We start from the raw sequence: 20,292 nt of genomic DNA, 5'->3' as shown, positions 1-20,292 counted from the left end.
GTGGAAGAGACCCAGGCCTCCGGCCACCCAGATTAGAGAGTTTTGTGCTGAGGTCCCTATATGGTTGTGTTAGACTGAACGCCGGGCTCAAGTCAGTCTTTGTTCCTTGTTTGGGAAGCAAGTGGGAGGGGAGCAGGCCAAGGGGCTATATAACCCTTCAGCGGTCAGCTTCCCTGAACACCGTCCAGAGCGGAGAAGCCCAGCCGAGCATTGTCAGGGTAAGTGGCACAGGCCCAGGGATTTGATTTACAGATCCAGCGGCTCTGATATTACCCAGTGTAATCCAGCATCGCCTACAGAGATTTGGCTGGGCTCTTGCACTCTGAAATTTTTGAATGAAGGTTATACTACTATGATTGTACCTTTTAGCTCTAATTATTTAATATTAAAATCAAGGCTAAGATGCATCTTGGTGGGGGGGAGGAGGGGAGAGGAAGATGAAATGAAATCTATGTCTGTCACCTGTAAAATCTGTTTAGATTAAACCAACAGCCCAGATCTTGCAGCACATTTCAAGGACGCAGCCTGGCTGTTTGTAGTAAGTTATACATTTACGTATATTTAGGCACTGAAAACTTCGGTATGTGTTTGTGGTTCTGATTTGATGTGGGGGTTTTAAATTGAACTGTATTTTTGGTGCAGCTAAGGTATCTGGAAGTGGATTTTAGAAGCAACCAGAGGCTAGTTGCCTAGTCTTTGATACTGGCTATTTGTGTATTTGCATCTGGGTTCCTCTGGCTCTAATTGGTGGTGTCTTCTGTGAGCTTATGCTTTAGGATGTGCATCTCAGTCAGTAGGTGGTTGATCATTTGCAGCAGAGCGCAGCAGGAAACCCACTGAATCTTTGTGAATAAGAGGGAGGGAGCAGAGTGTGCATCTGACAGCTGTTTGTGTCAGCCTGTGCGACGTCTGGTTTGCATTTCTCTCAGCTTGGTGAAGCAGGCAGAACTGTGGAGCCAGCCCTGCCACCCCACACTGATTTTCGCTGTAAATCAGGGCTTGGCAGCTTCAACCCAGACTGGAGTTTTCACACTGAGATTCTCCTTCCATTTGTGATTCATGACTAAATATGGTTTGCGTTTCAAGACCGACGAGCTGGGAACTGAAATGTTCTCTCCCCCCTCCAACTCCCCCGTCCCCTCCCGCTAACTACTCATTTTTGGCACAAGATGCACTCGAGTGGTTGGAGCAAACCCCCTGACCCGGGTGCAGTTCCAAAAGCAGACGTTCGAGTGTGTTTTACCTAATTAGGAAATGCCTTGCTCCAAACCCAGCTGCTCATTCAGGTTCGGTTGAGGGTTGTAAACGACAGAGCCAGCTCCTTTCCAAGGACACAGAGATTTCTTCTGTAATGACAGTGCTTGTTTTTAAAGATTATAAAATTCCTCCTGGACATTTTTTGCCAAATAAAAATACGTTCACTGAATTTTGAGATTTTTTTCCGCACGCGTGCTGATGCTGAGGGTCAGCCTACTTTTCTGCAGTATACTCAAACACTCCCCCAAACCCATCCTGCCCAACAATATGGTGATTAAGGACATGTGTATTCACGATGGCCATACCCTCACATTTTCAGGACGTTCTAATTCCAAATATTTTGTCCTGTTTTCTGCCCTTGCTTTTGGTTTGGACAATCTGCTTAGTGCGTCCACAGGAAGCCTGCTGAAGCTGGTGCTGCCCGCCTCTGACACGCGCCTCAGACCCCGTACTGCTTCTTCTGTCTTGTCTCCCTTCCATTTCTCACCTCTCTTCTAGCTTCTAAATCTGCTAGGAAGGAAGCCAAATCACATGAATGCCAAATAGAATTCAGTGTCTGGAAAGGGAAGAGATGGGTGGGAAAGAAAAGAGCAAGCGTTTATAAGTTCCATTTTCCATTCCTACAAGTGGAATCTACAAGTTGAGGATTTCCATGCTAAGCCTGGAAGCACTGTGGAAAGAAAGCAAAGACTGGAAATAAAAAGATCTGGATAATGATAATAATCACATAATGATTTTAGTAATAATAATTTTAAAACTAATATTTATTGTAACTCATAATGTAAACACCACTATAAATTATTTTGAATGCTTTTTTAAAAAACTTAATCCCCATAAGAACTCTATGTGGTATGTACCAATATTATTGCTTTTTTTTTTTTTTTTTATAAATAAGGAAACTGTGATTTAGAGATGTTAAATAACTCACTGAGTCACACAGCTTCTAAGTGGTGAAACTCTGACTCAAATTCAGGCAGTTTGACTCACGAGTCCAAACTCATAATCATCGTGCTCTGCAATCTCCGTGTCCTAACTTTACCAGTGTTGGGATCTTGGACAAACCACTTCAACTCCTTGAGTCTTGATTTCCTTGTTTGTCAGTTGGAGACAACAGGAGATCTCATCTACAATAGTAGATGGATTTTAAACTATATCGTCTCAGCTGAGGTTCACGTTCTTTGCCAAAGGTCATGCTACATTAGGCACTGCTATGGAAGTTCTCGGCATTTGGAAAGATGCAGCATTGATTTCGTGGGAATGGTCTGGCAGAACTCCAATTATAATAGCTTCTTTTTCTTTGCTTACTTCCCAGAAGTTTCCTTAAAACAGTTGCCTTTTATATGTAGGTCTGGGTGTACAAGGAATTCACGAACTTAGAAGAATCTTCCTCGACTTGAAAGCCTAAGATCTAAAGCCAGGCAGAGAACTCTGGGTGTCCTTCTCTTTACAGGATATTTATTTCCACCTAATTCTGTTTGGAAAAATGGAAGGGAATCTGGATTGAAAGCCAAGGGGTAGGCAAGAGTACCTGTTCTCTGGTTCTACTCTGCCTCTAACATGTATGCCTTGAGCAAATCATTTCCCGTGGGTTTTCTCATTTGTAAAAATGAACGAAAATGTCGTCTATTAGGGCTTCAGTTTCCCAAACCTGTAAGTTGTTACTTTTGCTCCAGCCTTTCAAATTTTGTCATAGGATCCATGCTTAAGAGTGAGATATTTAAAATATTGTTTTATTACTAAAAGAATACATGCTCAATTTAGAAAATATTACAGAACCCAGGGAAGATAATTAAAAACACCTACAAAACCCACCACTTCAAAATAACCCCCATCTACAACTTGGTAAATATGATCAATCTTTTTGCAATGCATAAAAATACATTTTTAACAGGATCATAAAATGTTACTTTCTCTAGCCTATTACTCTTAAACAAGAATATACCTTTTATTTATCTTTCTTAATGGCAGCAAAGTATTCTACTGCATGGTGTGTTATTTATTGGACTCACCCTGGCTTGTTGGACTTTTAGTTTAGCAGTAATTTTTATCAATAGAGAATAACTGTAGCCCCTAAAATTTAAAGCACTTAGAAAGTTTTGATTGGTTCTAATGTTTTTCCAAGGGTAAAATAAAAGTCCTTAGCATCTAAAAGAGCTTTTTTTTTTAAAATGCTTTAAACATCTCAACAGTTCCAAATTTTCACGTGCTGCCTATTCTTCAAAATCTACCTTTTTGAAAAAATTTTAAAAAGTTATAGCACATCTAGAAAAATGTGACTTTGGGTTGACACAGACAGCAAATTCCAGAAGCTTCTTTAACATTTGACAAGTGACTTGTCCTTGTGAAGATCTGGTCTCACAGTCTGATATTCCTATCTTCGCTCTACAGCTGTTCATTCATTCACTTGCCTTAGTCAATCTTTAAAGTGTTTATGAGCACATGTGAGGTGTCAGCCACGGTGGTAGAAGCCAGTTATATGAGCCTGGAATTCAGAGTTTTGGCTTATAAGAAGCTTACAGTCTAATTAAAGTACTTTGAGATAAATGCTGTGTTAGATAAATGTCAGTGGAGAGCACTCTAGGAATACAGAGGAGGGGACCCAAACCCAGCCTGGAAGGTGGGAGTGCTCGGGGAAGTGCCATGACTGCTGGATTACAGCTGGGGCAGCTTCCTGCCTGTTTCCTGCAGGACCCTGTGAAGTAGCTCCAGCCGAGATGTGTGAAGAAGAGGACAGCACTGCCCTGGTGTGTGACAATGGCTCTGGGCTCTGTAAGGCCGGCTTTGCTGGGGACGATGCTCCCAGGGCTGTTTTCCCATCTATTGTGGGACGTCCCAGACATCAGGTGAGCAAAATTCTGATTGGAACAGAGAGAAACAGGGCTATAGATTAGGTCCCTCTATGTCTGTGTGTCCCTGGGTATCCACAGATTGTCTGTTGCTCTTTGCCTGGAAATTATGTAAACTTATTAAAAATACATCTCTGATGATTAATGTCTAGGACTAAGTGCCAATTTCATGCATGATCTAGACAGATTATGTGGTGGGTATCTATTAGATATAAGTCTGCCCCTTTTTCATAAGTTCTGTTTTTCTAAATATAGTTATTATTATCATCATCATCATCATTATCAGAAATGCTTATGAGTAACCTGCTGTATACCATAGCTATTCTTTGGAAAGTAACTAAATGAAGAGCCCAGGTCAGTCACTCTCATAGAACTTGATGTTAAATGAAAGTAGCTCTGTTAACAAATGTAATTTTATGTACTGTTAGCTGTCAACGAAATACATCTGGTCAGCCATGTGGTAATTTTACATAACGTTATGTATAAACAAAATGTTGGTGGCAGCCACATAGTAAAAAAAATTTCAGAGATGAAATTCTCCTTTACATCAGAAACATATTTTGAACATTGAGGCTATCTGATTGATATATGGCTCTCAGTTTGGCAAATACTCACAAGAGCAAATAATAGAAGCCTCCTCCAGTGAATGAACTCTGTCTCTTTGTTGAGCTGTATGCAATGGAAATATTTGGCACAAGCCACTATTTTATGGATCTATTAGTAGCCACAACTGTTTTGCAATTCTAAAATAGTCACCCCAGTGCAACTTAAAATCCAATAATGAGAATTCTCTTTCTTTTTTTTTTTTTAAGCTTAACCTTAATGATTAAAAAAATACACCTGACTAGTTTAGGCAGATGTCTTAATGTTGACTGGTATGGGTTTATCCATTAGAAATCAAGTACTGAGTGGTCATTTGTAGAAAGAATGCTTTGCTTATAATGGTTAGAAAATAATATTCGTATACTCTTGGGTAGGTGATAACTTTAAAAGTACAGTTTAAAGGACTTATAAGAGGCAAAATGCCATTTAACTATTATGTAAAATTTCATATATTAATTCAACAAATAATTATTGAGTGCCAAATATATGCTAGGCAATTTGTTATAGCGGCAAACAAGACAAATACAATCTCTGCCCTAACAGAGCTCATCAAGGAAGAAGGAAGATAAAACACACAATGTAAAGTTGCCTTACCCACAGGGTCCTCTGCTATTTGTAGGCTGATTCAGGCCTGTTTCCAATCAACTGAGAGATGTTGCCTAAGAGCATAGTGACCATGAGACAGCATATTGTTGCTGATACCAAAAGAGGAACTTCCTAGCTCAGTGATTTAACCCTTTATGATTGGATTAAATGAATTCACGAGTTCTGTGACAGGCTGACTCATTATGTGTTGAACCTTTTTAGGGGGTGATGGTGGGAATGGGACAAAAAGACAGCTACGTGGGTGACGAAGCACAAAGTAAAAGAGGAATCCTGACCTTGAAGTACCCGATAGAACACGGCATCATCACCAACTGGGACGACATGGAAAAGGTACCAGGAGGTTCCCTGAGGGTTGTTATGGGTATTTCCTATGACCCCTGATTCAAAACATCTTGCTATTGCTGGGGAAAATAACTGGCTAGCATTGCCCAGTTGTACTTTTACTAGCTAATGTTTATTCTAGATTATCACTAACTGAAAAAAAAAAAAAAATCCTGGAGGTTTCTTTAAAAAAACAAATCCCTAATTGGTTTATAAACCAATTAGAGGGAGACAGTTCTGTAGATGAGAACAGTGGTTGGAATGAACAGCCTATTGCTCAGTCAACTGGATTACCCTCTTAGGACAAGCATTGTATGAGCAGAAGCCAGGAGAACAATCCCCCCTTTTGTTCTCATGAGAGGCTGCATGGCTGTCCTCTCAGGGTTCTATGGCTAAAGAGGACTGGAAGAGCTGGGTGTTCCCTTAGCCCACCCATTCTTGAAAGCTTTTCACTAACTCATCCTGAATATTCAAAAAAAAGAAAAAAAACCCCACTTAGTTTCACTATAGAAAAGGGGGCTGTGACATTGTGGATTTGGTACATTCCTGAATGTCCCTCAACATATTGAAGCACAAGCAACTGGTAAAAGTTTTAAAATACACGTTTAAAAAAAGTATACGTCTTTGTTGCATTAAGTGAAGTCTTTAGCTCCCCAAGTCATGCAAAAGAACTAATGAGAAGAGTTAAATCCTAAGATGTTGGTGTTTGTTATTAGGCATCATAGAAACACAAGTGATCAGAGAAAAAGCAGGACTAATGAGAAAATGACATAAAATTTTAAAAATGCAACGAAATATATTAGAACCATAACATCTGGACTTTTATTTATCTATCAGCTCCCTACATACATGCACACCCCCACACACTGTTACCGGTTTAAAAGAGCATAGTTTTGCTAGAATTTATCAGTAATAATGATGCAACCTCTGCTTCTCTACAAAAATTATATTTCATTAGCTTTGCTTAGTCTAAGATTCTGGATTTGGTAAGACTGCAGTTTGCACTGAGGAGAAGATATTAATAGCAGTGGGAAAATACTCTTTAAGAGTTTCTCCATGGAGCTGGCAGCGTCTCAGAATGCATGTGCCTGGAGAAAGAACCTTGGAACGAACAAAGCGTTTCATCATTTCTAAAATTAAATTCCAAGTGTCTTCTGGAGAGAGGGAGATGAGAGAGAGACAGAGGGAGAGACTGGTTGTTTTTTAAGTGATGTTTCAGAGTAACCACAGTATATAACATGATTGGCAGGATTTCTTGATCACTCTGCTACTTTTAGTCCATCAAAGGAATAGAACTTTCAGGAGTCTCATTTCTTCTCTAGAAACCACAAATTCAAAACCAAAGCAAGTGGAACAAGATAAAGAGTCTTTAAAGTCCATCTTGCTTTTATTCATTTATAAACTTTCACCAGCAGTTCTTATATTGTTTTGTTTTAATTCTGGATGAATCTAATATTCCTGGTGCTAGTGGAGAATTTGCATGCTTTTAAAAATAATTAATTTAGCACTTTTTACAGTGGTTTGTTCTTTTTGGCATCCAGGGATGAAAGAGGATGCTCAATCATGAAGTAAACACACTCACATCCAAAGTATATTCACACAAATATGCTATAAATAGGGGTTGGCTTTTTTGAAGCACCTGAAAGCCAAATGTCTGCCCCTGAATAGAAGGTTCAGAGGGTGCCAACGGAGGCAGGCTCATCCCAGACCTGGAGAGCAAAAGTGGGGGATGGAGAGGATGGAGGCAAGAGGCAAGGAGACCTGTTCTCTTCTTAACGTACACTGCAGCGGGAGATTTCCTTAAAAGTGTTAAAAATGGCAACTAGGTTTTCAGGTCAGCTTCATTCATCCACTCATGTGTTCACTCATTTGTCTTTTACTTATTAAACTAAATCATTTCCCATGAATATTAACTAAAATGGAAGTACGGAGTAGAGAAGATATAGTGAATAATAATAACGTGTACTCAAGCCAGGCACTGAGCTAAATAGTAACTCTAGGATTACCTCATTTAATTCTCTCAAAGACATACTAATTATTTTCATATTACTGATGGTGAGACTGGAGCTTAGAAGGGTTAAAATTTGCTGAAGCTCACACAACCAAGAAGTGGTTGAGCTGCGATTTGAACCCAGATTTGCCTCCAGAGGCTGTGTCTTTAACCACTACACCATCCTGCCTGACAAACCCAGATTTGGGTTTTTGCTCAGTCACTCAGCAGATGTGAATGCTTGGGTAAGTTACTCACCTGAGCTTCAGTTTCGGCATCTGTAAAAATGTGGACACGTAATGAGTAGTTGCAACATTTTATTTAGTCCTGGTTTCCTTTAGCTCATTCTGGTCCCTTTTCTGGGTCTGCAGTGCCTGCATGACATCACATCATTGTGTTTCTCCTCGGTTTCCCCGCTAGATCTGGCACCACTCCTTCTACAATGAGCTTCGTGTTGCCCCTGAAGAGCATCCAACCCTGCTCACCGAGGCACCCCTGAACCCCAAGGCCAACAGGGAGAAAATGACCCAGGTAAATATCCATTCCAGGACCCAGCACTTTTGGGTTTGGGAAAGTCCTGTTTGAAAGGGGCTATGCGGGACAGCAGAGAGACAGCCTCCCCCAGCAGTCCACTCACACACTGACAACTTTCCAGGAACTCAGTGGTTCCAAAGATCTTGATGGGACTCACATCCTTACTGCAGAAACTGCCCCTCGGCTCCAAGAGCAATAGGAAATTTTAAAGATTTAATTGAAACGGTAACATGTTTAGGTTAAAAACTTCTAAGGAGAAGTCATTTCAAAACATAGGTAACATACAGTGGGGAATTTTCGTTCTGGAGTCAGACAGATCTAGGTTTGAAAACTGCATCTGTCACTTAGCTATGTGACCTTACAGAATCTACTTAATTTCTCAGAGCCTCAGTTTCTTTGTCTGTACGTTGGGAATAATATTAGTACCATTATGTTTCAAAGGATTGATGTGAAGATTAATGAGGCAAAATGTTAAATGTATATCATGACGCCTAGTATAATAAACATTCAACAAATAATATTTATCATTGTCATTATTGTGACTTGTCTGAAGCTCAAAGACCTGTAGCAGGAGACCATCCATTCTACCAGCTAGGCAAGGTTTCCAGTTTGGATGAGCTATCCAATAAAAATATCTAATGTCAATTTCATGCTTGCTCTGGTTAAGCCCCGGGCTAAGCATTTTATATGCATTGTCTCTTTGAATCTTAACAATGTGAGGCAGAAGCTATTATTATCCTGATTATATAAATGAAGAAATCGGGGCTCAAATACATTAGGTGTTATCCCAAGGTCACACAGCTAGGAGTGGCAGAGTCTGGAACCGAGCCAGGATCTTTTGGCCTTGGAGAAGAATAAATGTAAATACTACAGGGCCTTGACCTCAGAAGAGCTCTTGGTGCTTACACCAACACATATTCTCTACAGGGGAACATCTGTGCCTGGGAATCACTCCATGTATGCTGTGTCAGATGGGCATTATTGTTCTTGTGAATGCTGTGAAGGTAGAAGAATAGTTGGGAATTAGGACTCTCTAGCAAATGATGTCAGATGTTCTGGTGAAGAGACTAGAAGAGTTTTGCAGATAGAGAAACGGAGGCCTGTGGGCATCTCGGTGTGCACAAACTTCTCCTGAGTGACCTGCAGGGGCTCTGGTTCTAATCTTGTCCCTGGACTGCATGAGCTGGGGCATTGGTATTCATACGTGGCCTCTGTTACCAGCAGGCAGTTCTTGTCTTCCAGGAATCAGGGCCCCTTCCACTGTAGCCAGAGTGGCCTCAGATTCTACGGCTGGCATTGACTCAGCAACTAAATAAAAAAGTGGAAAAGATTAAGTGGAACCTCAGGCAAATCACAGAACTGGGTGAATCTCAATCAGTCCAAGCTTCAGGTCTTCTTTATACCAGAGAAGTCCAAACCTGCATGTGGTCTTTTCTTTTTCTTTTGACTTTGATATCTTTAGTAAGTCCTGGGCTGTTCACGCTGAAAGAGCCCCAGAGCTCATCTGGTCCTAATTCCTCCTCCATTTACAGTTGAGAGCCCTGGAATGAAGCCCATGTTAGTCAGCTATGTTTGGTGAATTCTCCCAGGTCGCATTCAAGTCAGAGTCAGGGCCAGAGCCAGAAGCTAGACGCCCCCACCCCTGCACAGTCATGTGTGCACACTGCCCCTTCGCTTCTCCATGCCATCAGGTCGCCAGTGTGATGGTTTCCCCATTCACACCTTCATTCCTCCTCTTCCAGTGACCAGGGCTGTCCTGTACCTCCTTTACCTTAGTCTCCTCTGCCCAGAACCAGGGGGGCCCATCTGCATTCATCCACAAGGCATGCCCTCTTGAACATTCTTGGTAAAACTGGCAGATCATTAACTTAGCTCTTTGGATTGCTTTGCAGATTATGTTTGAGACTTTCAATGTGCCAGCCATGTATGTGGCTATTCAGGCGGTGCTGTCCCTCTACGCCTCTGGACGTACAACTGGTAGGTGGCTGGAATGAATAGGAGCTTCGATTGAATACACCATCAGTTACCAGATTGATGCTTACAAACATGTGGGTTGTGATGGATGGGGTTAGTTAGAATTGACAGGGCTAATCTCAGCCCCAGAAGGTCTTCTTCTCACCTTTAAAAACAAGCTCTTAAGTTCATATTTCTAGTAAGATTTTTTCTATTTTTTCTCTCTTTCTGTTCTTTCTTTTTTCATCTTTCCCAAACCCTGTCCCACCTCCCCTATTCTATCAAATGCCTTCCTTCCTCTCTTTCAAATAAGAGGCTTAGAAATTCCCCTTCTACTAGACCAGTAAGTGACAATATGCTGGCTGCCGTGGGTGACATTTATTGTGTCCAATTGTTCCCCAGGCATTGTGCTGGACTCTGGAGATGGTGTCACCCACAACGTGCCCATCTATGAGGGCTATGCCCTGCCCCACGCCATCATGCGTCTGGACCTGGCTGGCCGAGATCTCACCGACTACCTCATGAAGATTCTGACTGAGCGTGGCTATTCCTTTGTGACTACCGGTGAGACCCGTGGAAATAAAGGGAAAGGGGTGTGGGGACAGTATGTTCTTAACCGTAGTTTACAGGACCATAGTGACTATCCAAGGAAACGATGGGAGGGAGCCTTGCAGATGGCACGGCCTGGACTGCATTGCCCAGAGCAAAGCATGGCTTTTTTTGCTATGTGAAGTTGCAAAATGATTATAATGTTTCCTTAAGAAGAACATTTATAGGGGCCGGCCCAGTGGCACAAGCGGTTAAGTGCTCAGCTTCGGCAGTCTGGGGTTCACAGGTTCGGATCCCAGGCGCGCACTGACGCACCACTTGGTAAGCCATCCTGTGGCGGTGTCCCATATAGAGTAGAGGAAGATGGGCACAGATGTTAGCTCAGGGCCACTCTTCCTCAAGATAAAAGGGGAGGATTGGCATCGGGTGTCAGCTCAGGGCTAGTCCTCCTCACAAAAAAAAAAAAAAATTATAACTGTCTAGTATTATGAGCTAGTAGAGTTGTATTATTTGAGCCTTTTTTAATCCTCTCCATTCACAAGAAGAGAGTGTGCAGAAACTGAAGATAGAATGGTGTGGTGATGGGCAGTCTTTGGAGGCATCTAGACAGGGCTTGGAGCCCAATTCTGCCACTTGCTAGCTGTATGACCTTGGACAAGTTATCTAACCTTGCTAAGCCATAGTCTCTTCATCTGTAAAATGAGGGTGATTGTAGACCCTTTCTAATGTGATTGATTAAATGAGATAATGCACGTGGAATAACTGGCACAGAGTAAGCATGCAGTAATTGTTAGCTATTACTAACACCAACCCCTCAGGCAGTGATACCTGTGTCTTCAGACTCTAAACTGGGGCCACCAGGTCTCCATCCACAAGAGTCAGAGTCAGATGTTACTAGAGACGTTGTGGCATCCTCAGTGCCGGTGGTCCTAGCTGCCTGCCCTCCCCTTGTCAATTTGGTATTGTCCAAATGTTTGGGTTTCTGGACGTGCTTGAGGCTTAATCTAGCCTCCAAGTTTGAGGCTTGAAGATGTTAAAGTCTCCTTTTGGAGTAGGGAGTTGAATTAATTCTGTTCCTCCTCTGCTCCCTACAAAGAATCCCAAGACAACTCCAAAAGGTTCCCGGAGGCCCGAATGGAACCAATAGTTTAGAACCTCAGAGTGCAGGAGTTTGAAAGGTGTCTGCCTGTGCACTTCTTTCATGCACCACTAGAGCCTTCTAGAGTAGGACTGGTCCTGAGCCAGGGCCTGCCTTTCTCTGGAAGGTGATAAATGTGCCAAGAGTTTGAGCTAGAATCTACCTGGGCCAGGCAACATGGATCTCTGGAGTTTTTTGAAAACTGTGGGGCCCTCTAAGGGGCTGCTTCAGCATAAGACAACCTGATAAACTGAAAATCCAATATAACAAACTGTTATAAACAATTATAATAGAGAATGATTAGTTAATTCTGCAAAAAAGCTTAATGTACAGAAGGATTTCCTGCTCTGTGCCTTTCTCTAGCTAGCTCATTTTATTCCTGTCATGCATTTTCAAGACAATGGTTACTAAGGGTCTACCATGTTTGAGGCACTCTGCTAGGAACAGAGTGGTTCCCTAGTGGACCTATAACTTAATTCCCATCATGGATTTGCAGTCGCAAAATAATGAATTTACACACTTCTTTGAAGGAACTTGTATTATGGGAGAGATTGGAGCAGGGCAGGTGGATTTTTATTTCTTGTGCAAACCCTAATGTGTGTGTCTTGACAGCTGAGCGTGAGATTGTCCGGGACATCAAGGAGAAACTGTGTTATGTAGCTCTGGACTTTGAAAACGAGATGGCTACTGCCGCGTCCTCCTCCTCTCTGGAGAAGAGCTATGAGCTGCCCGATGGGCAAGTGATCACCATCGGGAATGAGCGCTTCCGCTGCCCAGAGACCCTGTTCCAGCCATCCTTCATTGGTAGGCATTGACGTCCCATCCCTGGGAAGGGGATACCACCCTATCCTCCCATGTCCAGCCAGCCCGTGGCTACCAGTACCCTTCTGCATGTGGGGACATGTGACAGGGGCCACCAGACCAAAGGCATTTCTAAACCAGGGCAAGGGAAAGGGTGAGAAGACTTAAGGAGGCCAGGAAAGGAGTTTTCTTTATAAGAAAACACTATCTATGTTGTAGTCAAGCCAAAACCATTCTTGGCATATGGTGCATGGTGAAAGATCAGATATTGCCTACGCTTAGGACACAGTGTAGCCACCGGATGGATGGGAAGGATGTGCTGAATGCTGAGAGTTTGGGAATGGTAGGGGGAGAGAGAAATGGAAGAGCCTGCTCCTACACTAGCATTGACCTTGGGAGAGAGGTTAGCACAGTTGTTCACAGAGGGTAGGCTCTGGGAGGGGTGAGCCTGGGTTTGAGCATTAGTGCTACTTTCATAATCTTGGGAAAGTCACTTAACCTCCCCAAGCCTCAGTGTCCTCATCTATAAAATGAAGATTGTAAGAGTACCTATGTCATAGGGTGGCTCTGAGAATTACCAGAGATATACGCGGAGCAAAATGAGCACTGAATAATTATCAGATATTGTTAGTAATTTATAATTAGGTATTATTATTATTACTATTATTCTTATATAACAGCACTGCAAAAGATGAAGGACCACCTAGAAGTTCTTATCAAAAGACCCACTTCAGAAATTAACAAAAAGTTCAGACAAAAAAATATATTAGCAACATTGAAGAAAAATGACCTTGGTCCAAATAGGATGAAGCACTTTTCTGATGACTCAGCACCATTTAGCTCTGAGGGGTGAGAACAGGGCAGCAGCCAAAGGGAGACTTGGGAGAGTTCTGAGCATTGGCTACGACATTGGCTCAGCTTTGGACATTCTGTAGGGAGTCTGAAGGCTTTACCCCTTATTTGAACCATACACAGTAGTGAGTCTATTAAAAATAAGTGATGTGATGTTGTAGCCCCCCACCCTCCTGGAGATGTTGCAGCAGGGCTTCCTCACTAGACAAGAAGTGGGAGGACATGGACCTTTACAAGCATCACAAGGACCTTTTGGGTTTTCAGATGGATGGTTCCTAGATTATTATGCCTGCCTAGCTTCAGTCCAGTGTAAGGTCTTCCAGTTGCTCACGTAGGTCTTCCATGTCTAACCTGGGTTTTACGCATTGCCCAAGGACCATGGCCTGTGTCTGTTTTCCAGGGATGGAATCTGCTGGCATCCATGAAACCACCTACAACAGCATCATGAAGTGCGATATTGACATCAGGAAGGACCTCTATGCTAACAACGTTCTCTCTGGGGGCACCACCATGTACCCCGGCATTGCCGACCGCATGCAGAAGGAGATCACTGCCCTAGCACCCAGCACCATGAAGATCAAGGTATGGTTCAGTGGCAGACTCCATGGCTAGGCTGCCGGCAGTGCCAACCCTACCACCAGGGTTGGTGTGAAGGACTCTTCAGAGGCCACATCTTAGTCACATGTGCTCATGGGTTCTACGGCTAGGCAGTAGGTACAAGTCCACGGTTGCATACTTTATAGGCTATGTCAACCCAGTTCATAAGAGAAGTTGAATTATTTTTGTAAAAAATTTAATCTATACTTATCCCTGTCTATCAGCTACTTAGAGCAGCTACAGTAAAGGTCAACAGAGCTCCCCATGTGTGCATATCTTTTTATTTTTTTATTGAGGTATAATTGACATATTATTTTAGTTTCAGGTGTACAACATAACAATCCAATATTTGTATATATTTCCAAATGATCACCACAATAAGTCTAGTCAACATTCATCATTCATCTATCTCTTTAAAACATACATTTTGTTATTTTTCCTCATCACAAAAATACTGTGTCTAGTATAGGTAGCATAATATAGAATATTATATAGAGTATAGAACATTAAAAAAAAATCAGACGAGCCAGACATACTTCTGAAGAGGTTTAAACCCAGTAGACTCAATAGCATAGACTCTTGTTCCGCTACTAAATGTGACCACATCTCGGTGGCCAGGAATTAGAATTTTATCTTCACCTCTCTGTCCGGCATACCTTTTGATATAGGTGCTTAAAAGAACAGAATGACTCCAAGACGACCAGGCTCAGTCTCTGAGCCATCCAAGACCCATCTATTGTGTGAATTTTGAGTCCCCGTCAAAGGAACTCAGAGATTAAAGGGAAATCATTCTTTGGAGGCAAGCTTACATGTGGCTGGCGACTTCCCAAAGGCTATTATCACTCTGAAATCAGAAGGCCATGCCGGTGCCCTCTGACCCATGTCAAAGGGAGCTGGAGAAGGGGCACTCTGGGTGCAGATCACACACAGGAGAAGAGTTCAAACAAGTTCTCTGTTATTTGCACTCCCTTCTCTTTTTTTGGAAGTGGTGTGCAACAACATAAAAGAGTGCGAGACTGAAGCACGCTCTCTTTCTGCATCATAGGCACTAACAGGCTGCAGGTGAGAGGAGAGAGACTGGTTCTGAGGATCTGTGTTTCTCGGGTGCCCCTCTGATCAACTCTTACCCCCTCTTCCTCCCACACCGGAGGGAGAGAGATGAAACCAGCTGCTGGGTTCCCTGACAAAGCCAGCCTGGGTGGGGGGTTTATTACAGAGAGAGGCTGTAGCTCAAACTGGGTAGTTCCTAGTTCCCAGACTAGGCCTCTTGATTAGAAATGAATGTGGAGGGCCGGCCCCATGGCTTGGCGGTTAAGTGCGTGCGCTCGGCTCCTGGCGGCCCTGGTTCGGATCCCGGGCGTGCACAGACGCACCGCTTCTCCGGCCATGCTGAGGCCACCTCCTACATACAGCAACTAGAAGGGTGTGCAACTATGACGTACAACTATCTACTGGGGGGCTTTGGGGGAAAAAAAGGAGGAGGATTAGGCAGTGGATGTTAGCTCAGAGCTGGTCTTCCTCAGCAAAAAAGAGGAGGATTAGCACGGATGTTAGCTCAGGGCTGATCTTCCTCACAAAAAAAAAAAAAAAAAGAAATGAATGTGGAACTTTGGGCTCCATTGTGGTGAGAGAAAACCGTTAAGAACCTGGGACCGTAAGATGATGACATTAGGGGAAACTGAAAGTGGATGAGGGGTCTACAGGAACTCTACACTATCTTTGCAACTTTTCTGTAAATCCAAAATTATCCCAAAATAAAAAGGTCACTTCTAAAACAAAACAAAATGAAACAAAAAAATGCCTGGGAGAGGTCCTGGTTTGAATTTCGGGTCTGACATGTACACAACCAGTGTGACCTACGCCTGTTACTTAAAACTCTCTCAGTCTCTATTTTCTCATATGAAACATGGGAGTAATTTAATACTTACTCTTCCAAGTGGTTATAAGAGTTAAATGAGATAATACACGTAAAATGCTCAGCACAGTGCCTGGTACATAGTAGGTGCTCAGTAAATGGCAGCTACTTGTTTTAAAAATAAATGTTAAACCAGAGCTTGGGGGGTAAACAGAAATTAAACCCTTTCACCATCGTTTCAGAAACACCTTGTCTGTTGGCTGAAGTGTTTGTATTCATTTCTACACAGTACCCAATTCTGGAGTGGAATTTGAAATTGTTCAACTATAGCTATTTTGGGGCTCTTAAGCAAAAGTCATGTAGGATTTGGGGTCAACTTTCAGTTTGCCCTGTAGTCGACTGAACACAGTAGAGGTGTTACAGATGCTTTGGAATAGAGGGTGGAAAGGCAGCCAGAAAAACAAATGCACTCATTGAAGAATCTCTAAATCCACAACCTCGTCACACCCCCTTGGGTTAGGGTTAGGGGTTGGGTTAGGATTAGGCATCTAACAGCCAAGACTGACCCCGCTGCCCATGAAACTTCAGCCAGGTCACCAAGTCTGGACCACGCTAGAATGCCCAGGGGCTGTCCTAGTGCACTAACGGCCCTTCTTTCTCATCCTGACCGACAGATCATTGCCCCTCCGGAGCGCAAATACTCTGTCTGGATTGGCGGCTCCATCCTGGCCTCTCTGTCCACCTTCCAGCAGATGTGGATCAGCAAACAGGAGTACGACGAAGCTGGGCCCTCCATTGTCCACCGCAAATGCTTCTAAAACACTACCCCGCTCTCTGTCTCTAGCACGCAACTGTGAATGTTTTGTGGAATAATGCCTTCAGTTCTTTTCCAAATCTTTCCTGGCCAAAGCTCTGACTCGTTACCTATGTGTTTTTTAATAAATCTGAAATATGTTACTGGTAACCTATAGCCTTGGTCTCTGATCAGCACCAGATGATCAGGTATTTCTGTTAGGTTGACCTCACCTGTTACAGAGTGGCTCCCTCTAGTGGTGCAGCTGAGGACATGCCACACTAGGATGTCTATGTTTCCCAGGAAGGGCTAGAATCACGGGACGTTCAATTAAATGCTGCCAGTGGGAATTTGAAAATACACAGGAGATAAATGTAAACTTGGATTAAAGTGTATTGCTAGGATAATCCACACTGGGATAGGACTTCATAACTTGCCAGTCTTTATATTACTTTGCCCTCATAATCTCAGTACTGGTAGCCTGTACACACATACATACATACGTATATTATACATACACATATATATGACTTTTTATATATAACACATTTTAAACTTAATAAATATATATTAAAGGAAGTATGACTTTTAAGTTTATCAGGGAAAACAGATTTTTAAAAAACATGAAGAAACACTGCTCTAAAATCTCACTACACATCTGGATCATCTGTTTCCTTTCTCCTGATCAATATCTGTCTCTGAAAAGAATCCTACAGATATATTCACACCTGAAGGGATGGGAAAGATAACAATACTTTCCAAGGACCACTGGTGTCAATCATCATACTAAGGGTTTTACACATACCCTCTCTTATTTGTTCTTCAGAACTATGTGGGGAAAATATTATTATCACGCCCATTTTATAGATGAAGAAACAGAAGTTGTTCCCTTAATACCATTATACAGGGGAGCTGCCAACCTCAACTTCTCTTTTACCCATCTAGCCTGGGAGGTACAAAGACGTATAAAAACACTTTCCCTGCCTTTAAGGGTCTTAGTGTCAAAGCACTTTTCTGCCCAGGCTGTTTAGCATCCTCGGCAGCTCCCCAGGTGGGCACTGCTTGTCCTCCTGTGTGTAAACGTCTGAGTGAGGTCAGCAGCCACTGCTTGTCCTGGGGAGTGAGGGGTCTCTGTCCATGGCTGCATTTCACTGTAGAGACCTCGGGGCCCAGGATGTAATGCCTGTTTGGTCCAGGAAATCCAAGCTTCCCCTGGTCTTTTCTGGCCCTGCAGCTTGCAGCTAATTAGGATTAACACTACAAATAATAAGAGTTGGCATGTGCTGGGTGCCTGTCATGACCAGATCCTGTCCCAAGCTCTTTATATTAGGATCTCATTTTATCCTACAACAGCCCTATGGAGTCGGCATTCCTACTGCCTTTTTACAGACGGACCAGCCGAGGCAATGAGTGGTTAAGGAATATGCCCAATGCCATACGACTGGCAGAGGTGGTTCCAAGCACATACTCTTAGACATTAGGCCAGCATTTCTCAAAGAACAGGTCAATCTCATCGGGGGTTCACTTTAATAGGCTGATTCCTGGGCCGTATCCAAAGCCTGCTGAACTAGAATCTCTGGAGCTGAGGCTGGGAACTTGAGTTTTAATCAAATTTCTCTGGTCAAATTTCAAATTTGATTTGAAATCAAATTTCTCTTTTGCACACCAAAATTTGAAAGTATCTATAACATGCTATGATTGAGGGAAAATTTCCAGTTGTAAATTTATGCTTACCAGCCAAGGGTGCTGGAGACTTAAACTTAAGGATTGGTGTACATATATTTGCAAACAGGTCACTTCCATAATTTGGGCTAAAATCACCAACCATTTTCCCGTCACCACTACAGTTTAAAAACAAGCCTGTTGTATTTCACTTTTACCAACAGAGGGAGCAAGCTCTCTGGTAAAGGAACAGGTGTTTGGAATAGTCTCAAAGAATTCGAAACAGGCATGGCCAGAGGCAAAAATCAGGAAAAACAGAACTACCCACTGAATGTTCCTTCCTTGTGAGCATCCAGCTGCAGTGCCTAAGCACCTTCTCCCAGTCATAGATCGTTAACTCCTCTCCTTGATCCCAAGTCCAGTGACTTGAAGGTATGGACAAGTGGCTGAGTCTCGTTGATGAGCCTCACATGAATCTCCAGAGAAGCTAAACCCAGCAACATATAAGGTCTTACAGCCTCCTGAATCCTTTTTTCTCCCCTAATGATAGCAAACCAAACCCTAACACTTTTCTTCCATTGGCCACCAATTTTCCCACGACAGGCTTATGCAATCCCAGAAGACAACGTGTTTCTAATAACATTAATGCATATCATGCAGCCTTTCCCGTGAGCAGATGAGTAGGAGGAAGCATTACTTATTTTTTAAGAAACAAATAATTCTCTGTTGTCAGTGCGGCATCATTTGTACAGTCAGGCTGAGCCCGAGTCTCTTTAGTAGGATTTCCAACACAGAACAGCCTGGAGAAGAATTCGCGATTCCAGTGAGGGAAGAGGCTGTCTGGGCCAATGCACTCACAGTCTGACCAGAAGCCATTGCTGCAATTAAGCTAATTCAAAAAGATGTGACCCAAAAAAGAGAAGAGAATGGGACAGCTGGGGATGTGTATGTGTGTTTCATACATCAGAGTATGAAAACCAGATGTTTAAGTAATGTTTATTCCTGGGAGAGCCAAGTCACTTCAGGTAATGTTTGAACGGTACTTACTAGATATAAAGAGAACAAGGTTCTGCCTGGATGGAACTTACAGTCTAGTGAGGAAAATGGACATTAAACTAGTAGCTAGGGTGCATTGTGAGGATTACAAAAGTGGAAATATATGGGGTATGGGCTCTTATAACCAGGGGCTCAGGGGAGGCCTCCCTGAGGAGGTAGGCTTAAGCAGAGGTAAAAGAATAAGAGTTAACTAGGGGAAAAAGAGAGGGAGATTGAGAGGGTTGAGGCTGGAGAAGAGGAAGTGTACAGGGAATGTGTTCCAGGCAGAGACTCAGAGATGGGAGAGTATGCCGCATATGTAGAAGAGAACCCCAAAGAATTTGACCCCACATAGGCTTTAGAAGTGTGACCATAACTTGACTACAATTTTCCAAAGTAGAATTCATAACATTTTCTCTGTGAAACGTCTGTCTTTAAGTCAGACACCAATTACAAGCAATTAAGGCTAAGAAATTTGGTATCTTTAATTTGTTTGGCATTCCTGAGCATTTCATCTTGTAGGCTAATTAAATTCTTCATCCCATTTTTAGAAATGCATCTGGGAAATGAACACGAAAAAACTTCCACCTCTCACTCTAATTTGTTCCTGATGGCTACAGCTATTCTAGAATGTTCTTCTTGTAGTAACTTCATGCCCCTTAAAGATCGAAGGGAATGTAAATGATTACAATTTGCCTGATTGGCTTTGTAACATATGTTATCTTCAAAGGAAACTAATGATGAAACAGGCTCCTATATAGTCTAGTTAACTATAGTTTTTCAGAGGCCTAAAGCTCAGGCATCCTTAAGCAGATTTCCTATCCTTGGAGAAAATTATGTGGCACTGTAGACACACCAAATCAAAAGATGCTCTATTCGTATTCTTTTTAGGTCATGTCT

General features: G+C 42.6%; 1 protein-coding gene across 1 annotated transcript; it reads left to right on the top strand.

Moving 5' to 3' along the window:
- The first annotated feature begins 142 nt into the window (after nt 1-142).
- On the top strand, nt 143-16,866 carry ACTA2 (actin alpha 2, smooth muscle). Its single transcript, XM_004439980.3, has 9 exons — nt 143-218; nt 3,946-4,100; nt 5,514-5,642; nt 8,044-8,154; nt 10,050-10,134; nt 10,513-10,674; nt 12,410-12,601; nt 13,851-14,032; nt 16,577-16,866. The coding sequence occupies exons 2-9, from the start codon at nt 3,972-3,974 to the stop codon at nt 16,718-16,720; spliced, it is 1,134 nt and encodes a 377-aa protein (XP_004440037.1). The 5' UTR covers nt 143-218; nt 3,946-3,971; the 3' UTR covers nt 16,721-16,866.
- Nucleotides 16,867-20,292: the final 3,426 nt, after the last annotated feature.

Source organism: Ceratotherium simum, chromosome 6 (genome assembly GCF_057802395.1).
Source record: "Ceratotherium simum simum isolate JZ-2026a chromosome 6, ASM5780239v1, whole genome shotgun sequence".
In the NCBI taxonomy this organism is placed as follows: domain Eukaryota; kingdom Metazoa; phylum Chordata; class Mammalia; order Perissodactyla; family Rhinocerotidae; genus Ceratotherium; species Ceratotherium simum.
Note: the sequence above shows the minus strand (reverse complement) of the source record. Positions and strands in the feature narration are given on the sequence as shown.

Excerpts from the sequence above, each read along its gene's own strand:
- ACTA2 (XM_004439980.3), top strand. The coding sequence starts at position 3,972 with ATGTGTGAAGAAGAGGACAGCACTGCCCTGGTGTGTGACAATGGCTCT. Across the intron at positions 12,602-13,850 it reads GTTCCAGCCATCCTTCATTG|GGATGGAATCTGCTGGCATC; the intron begins GTAGGCATTGAC and ends TCTGTTTTCCAG. Across the intron at positions 14,033-16,576 it reads CCAGCACCATGAAGATCAAG|ATCATTGCCCCTCCGGAGCG; the intron begins GTATGGTTCAGT and ends CCTGACCGACAG.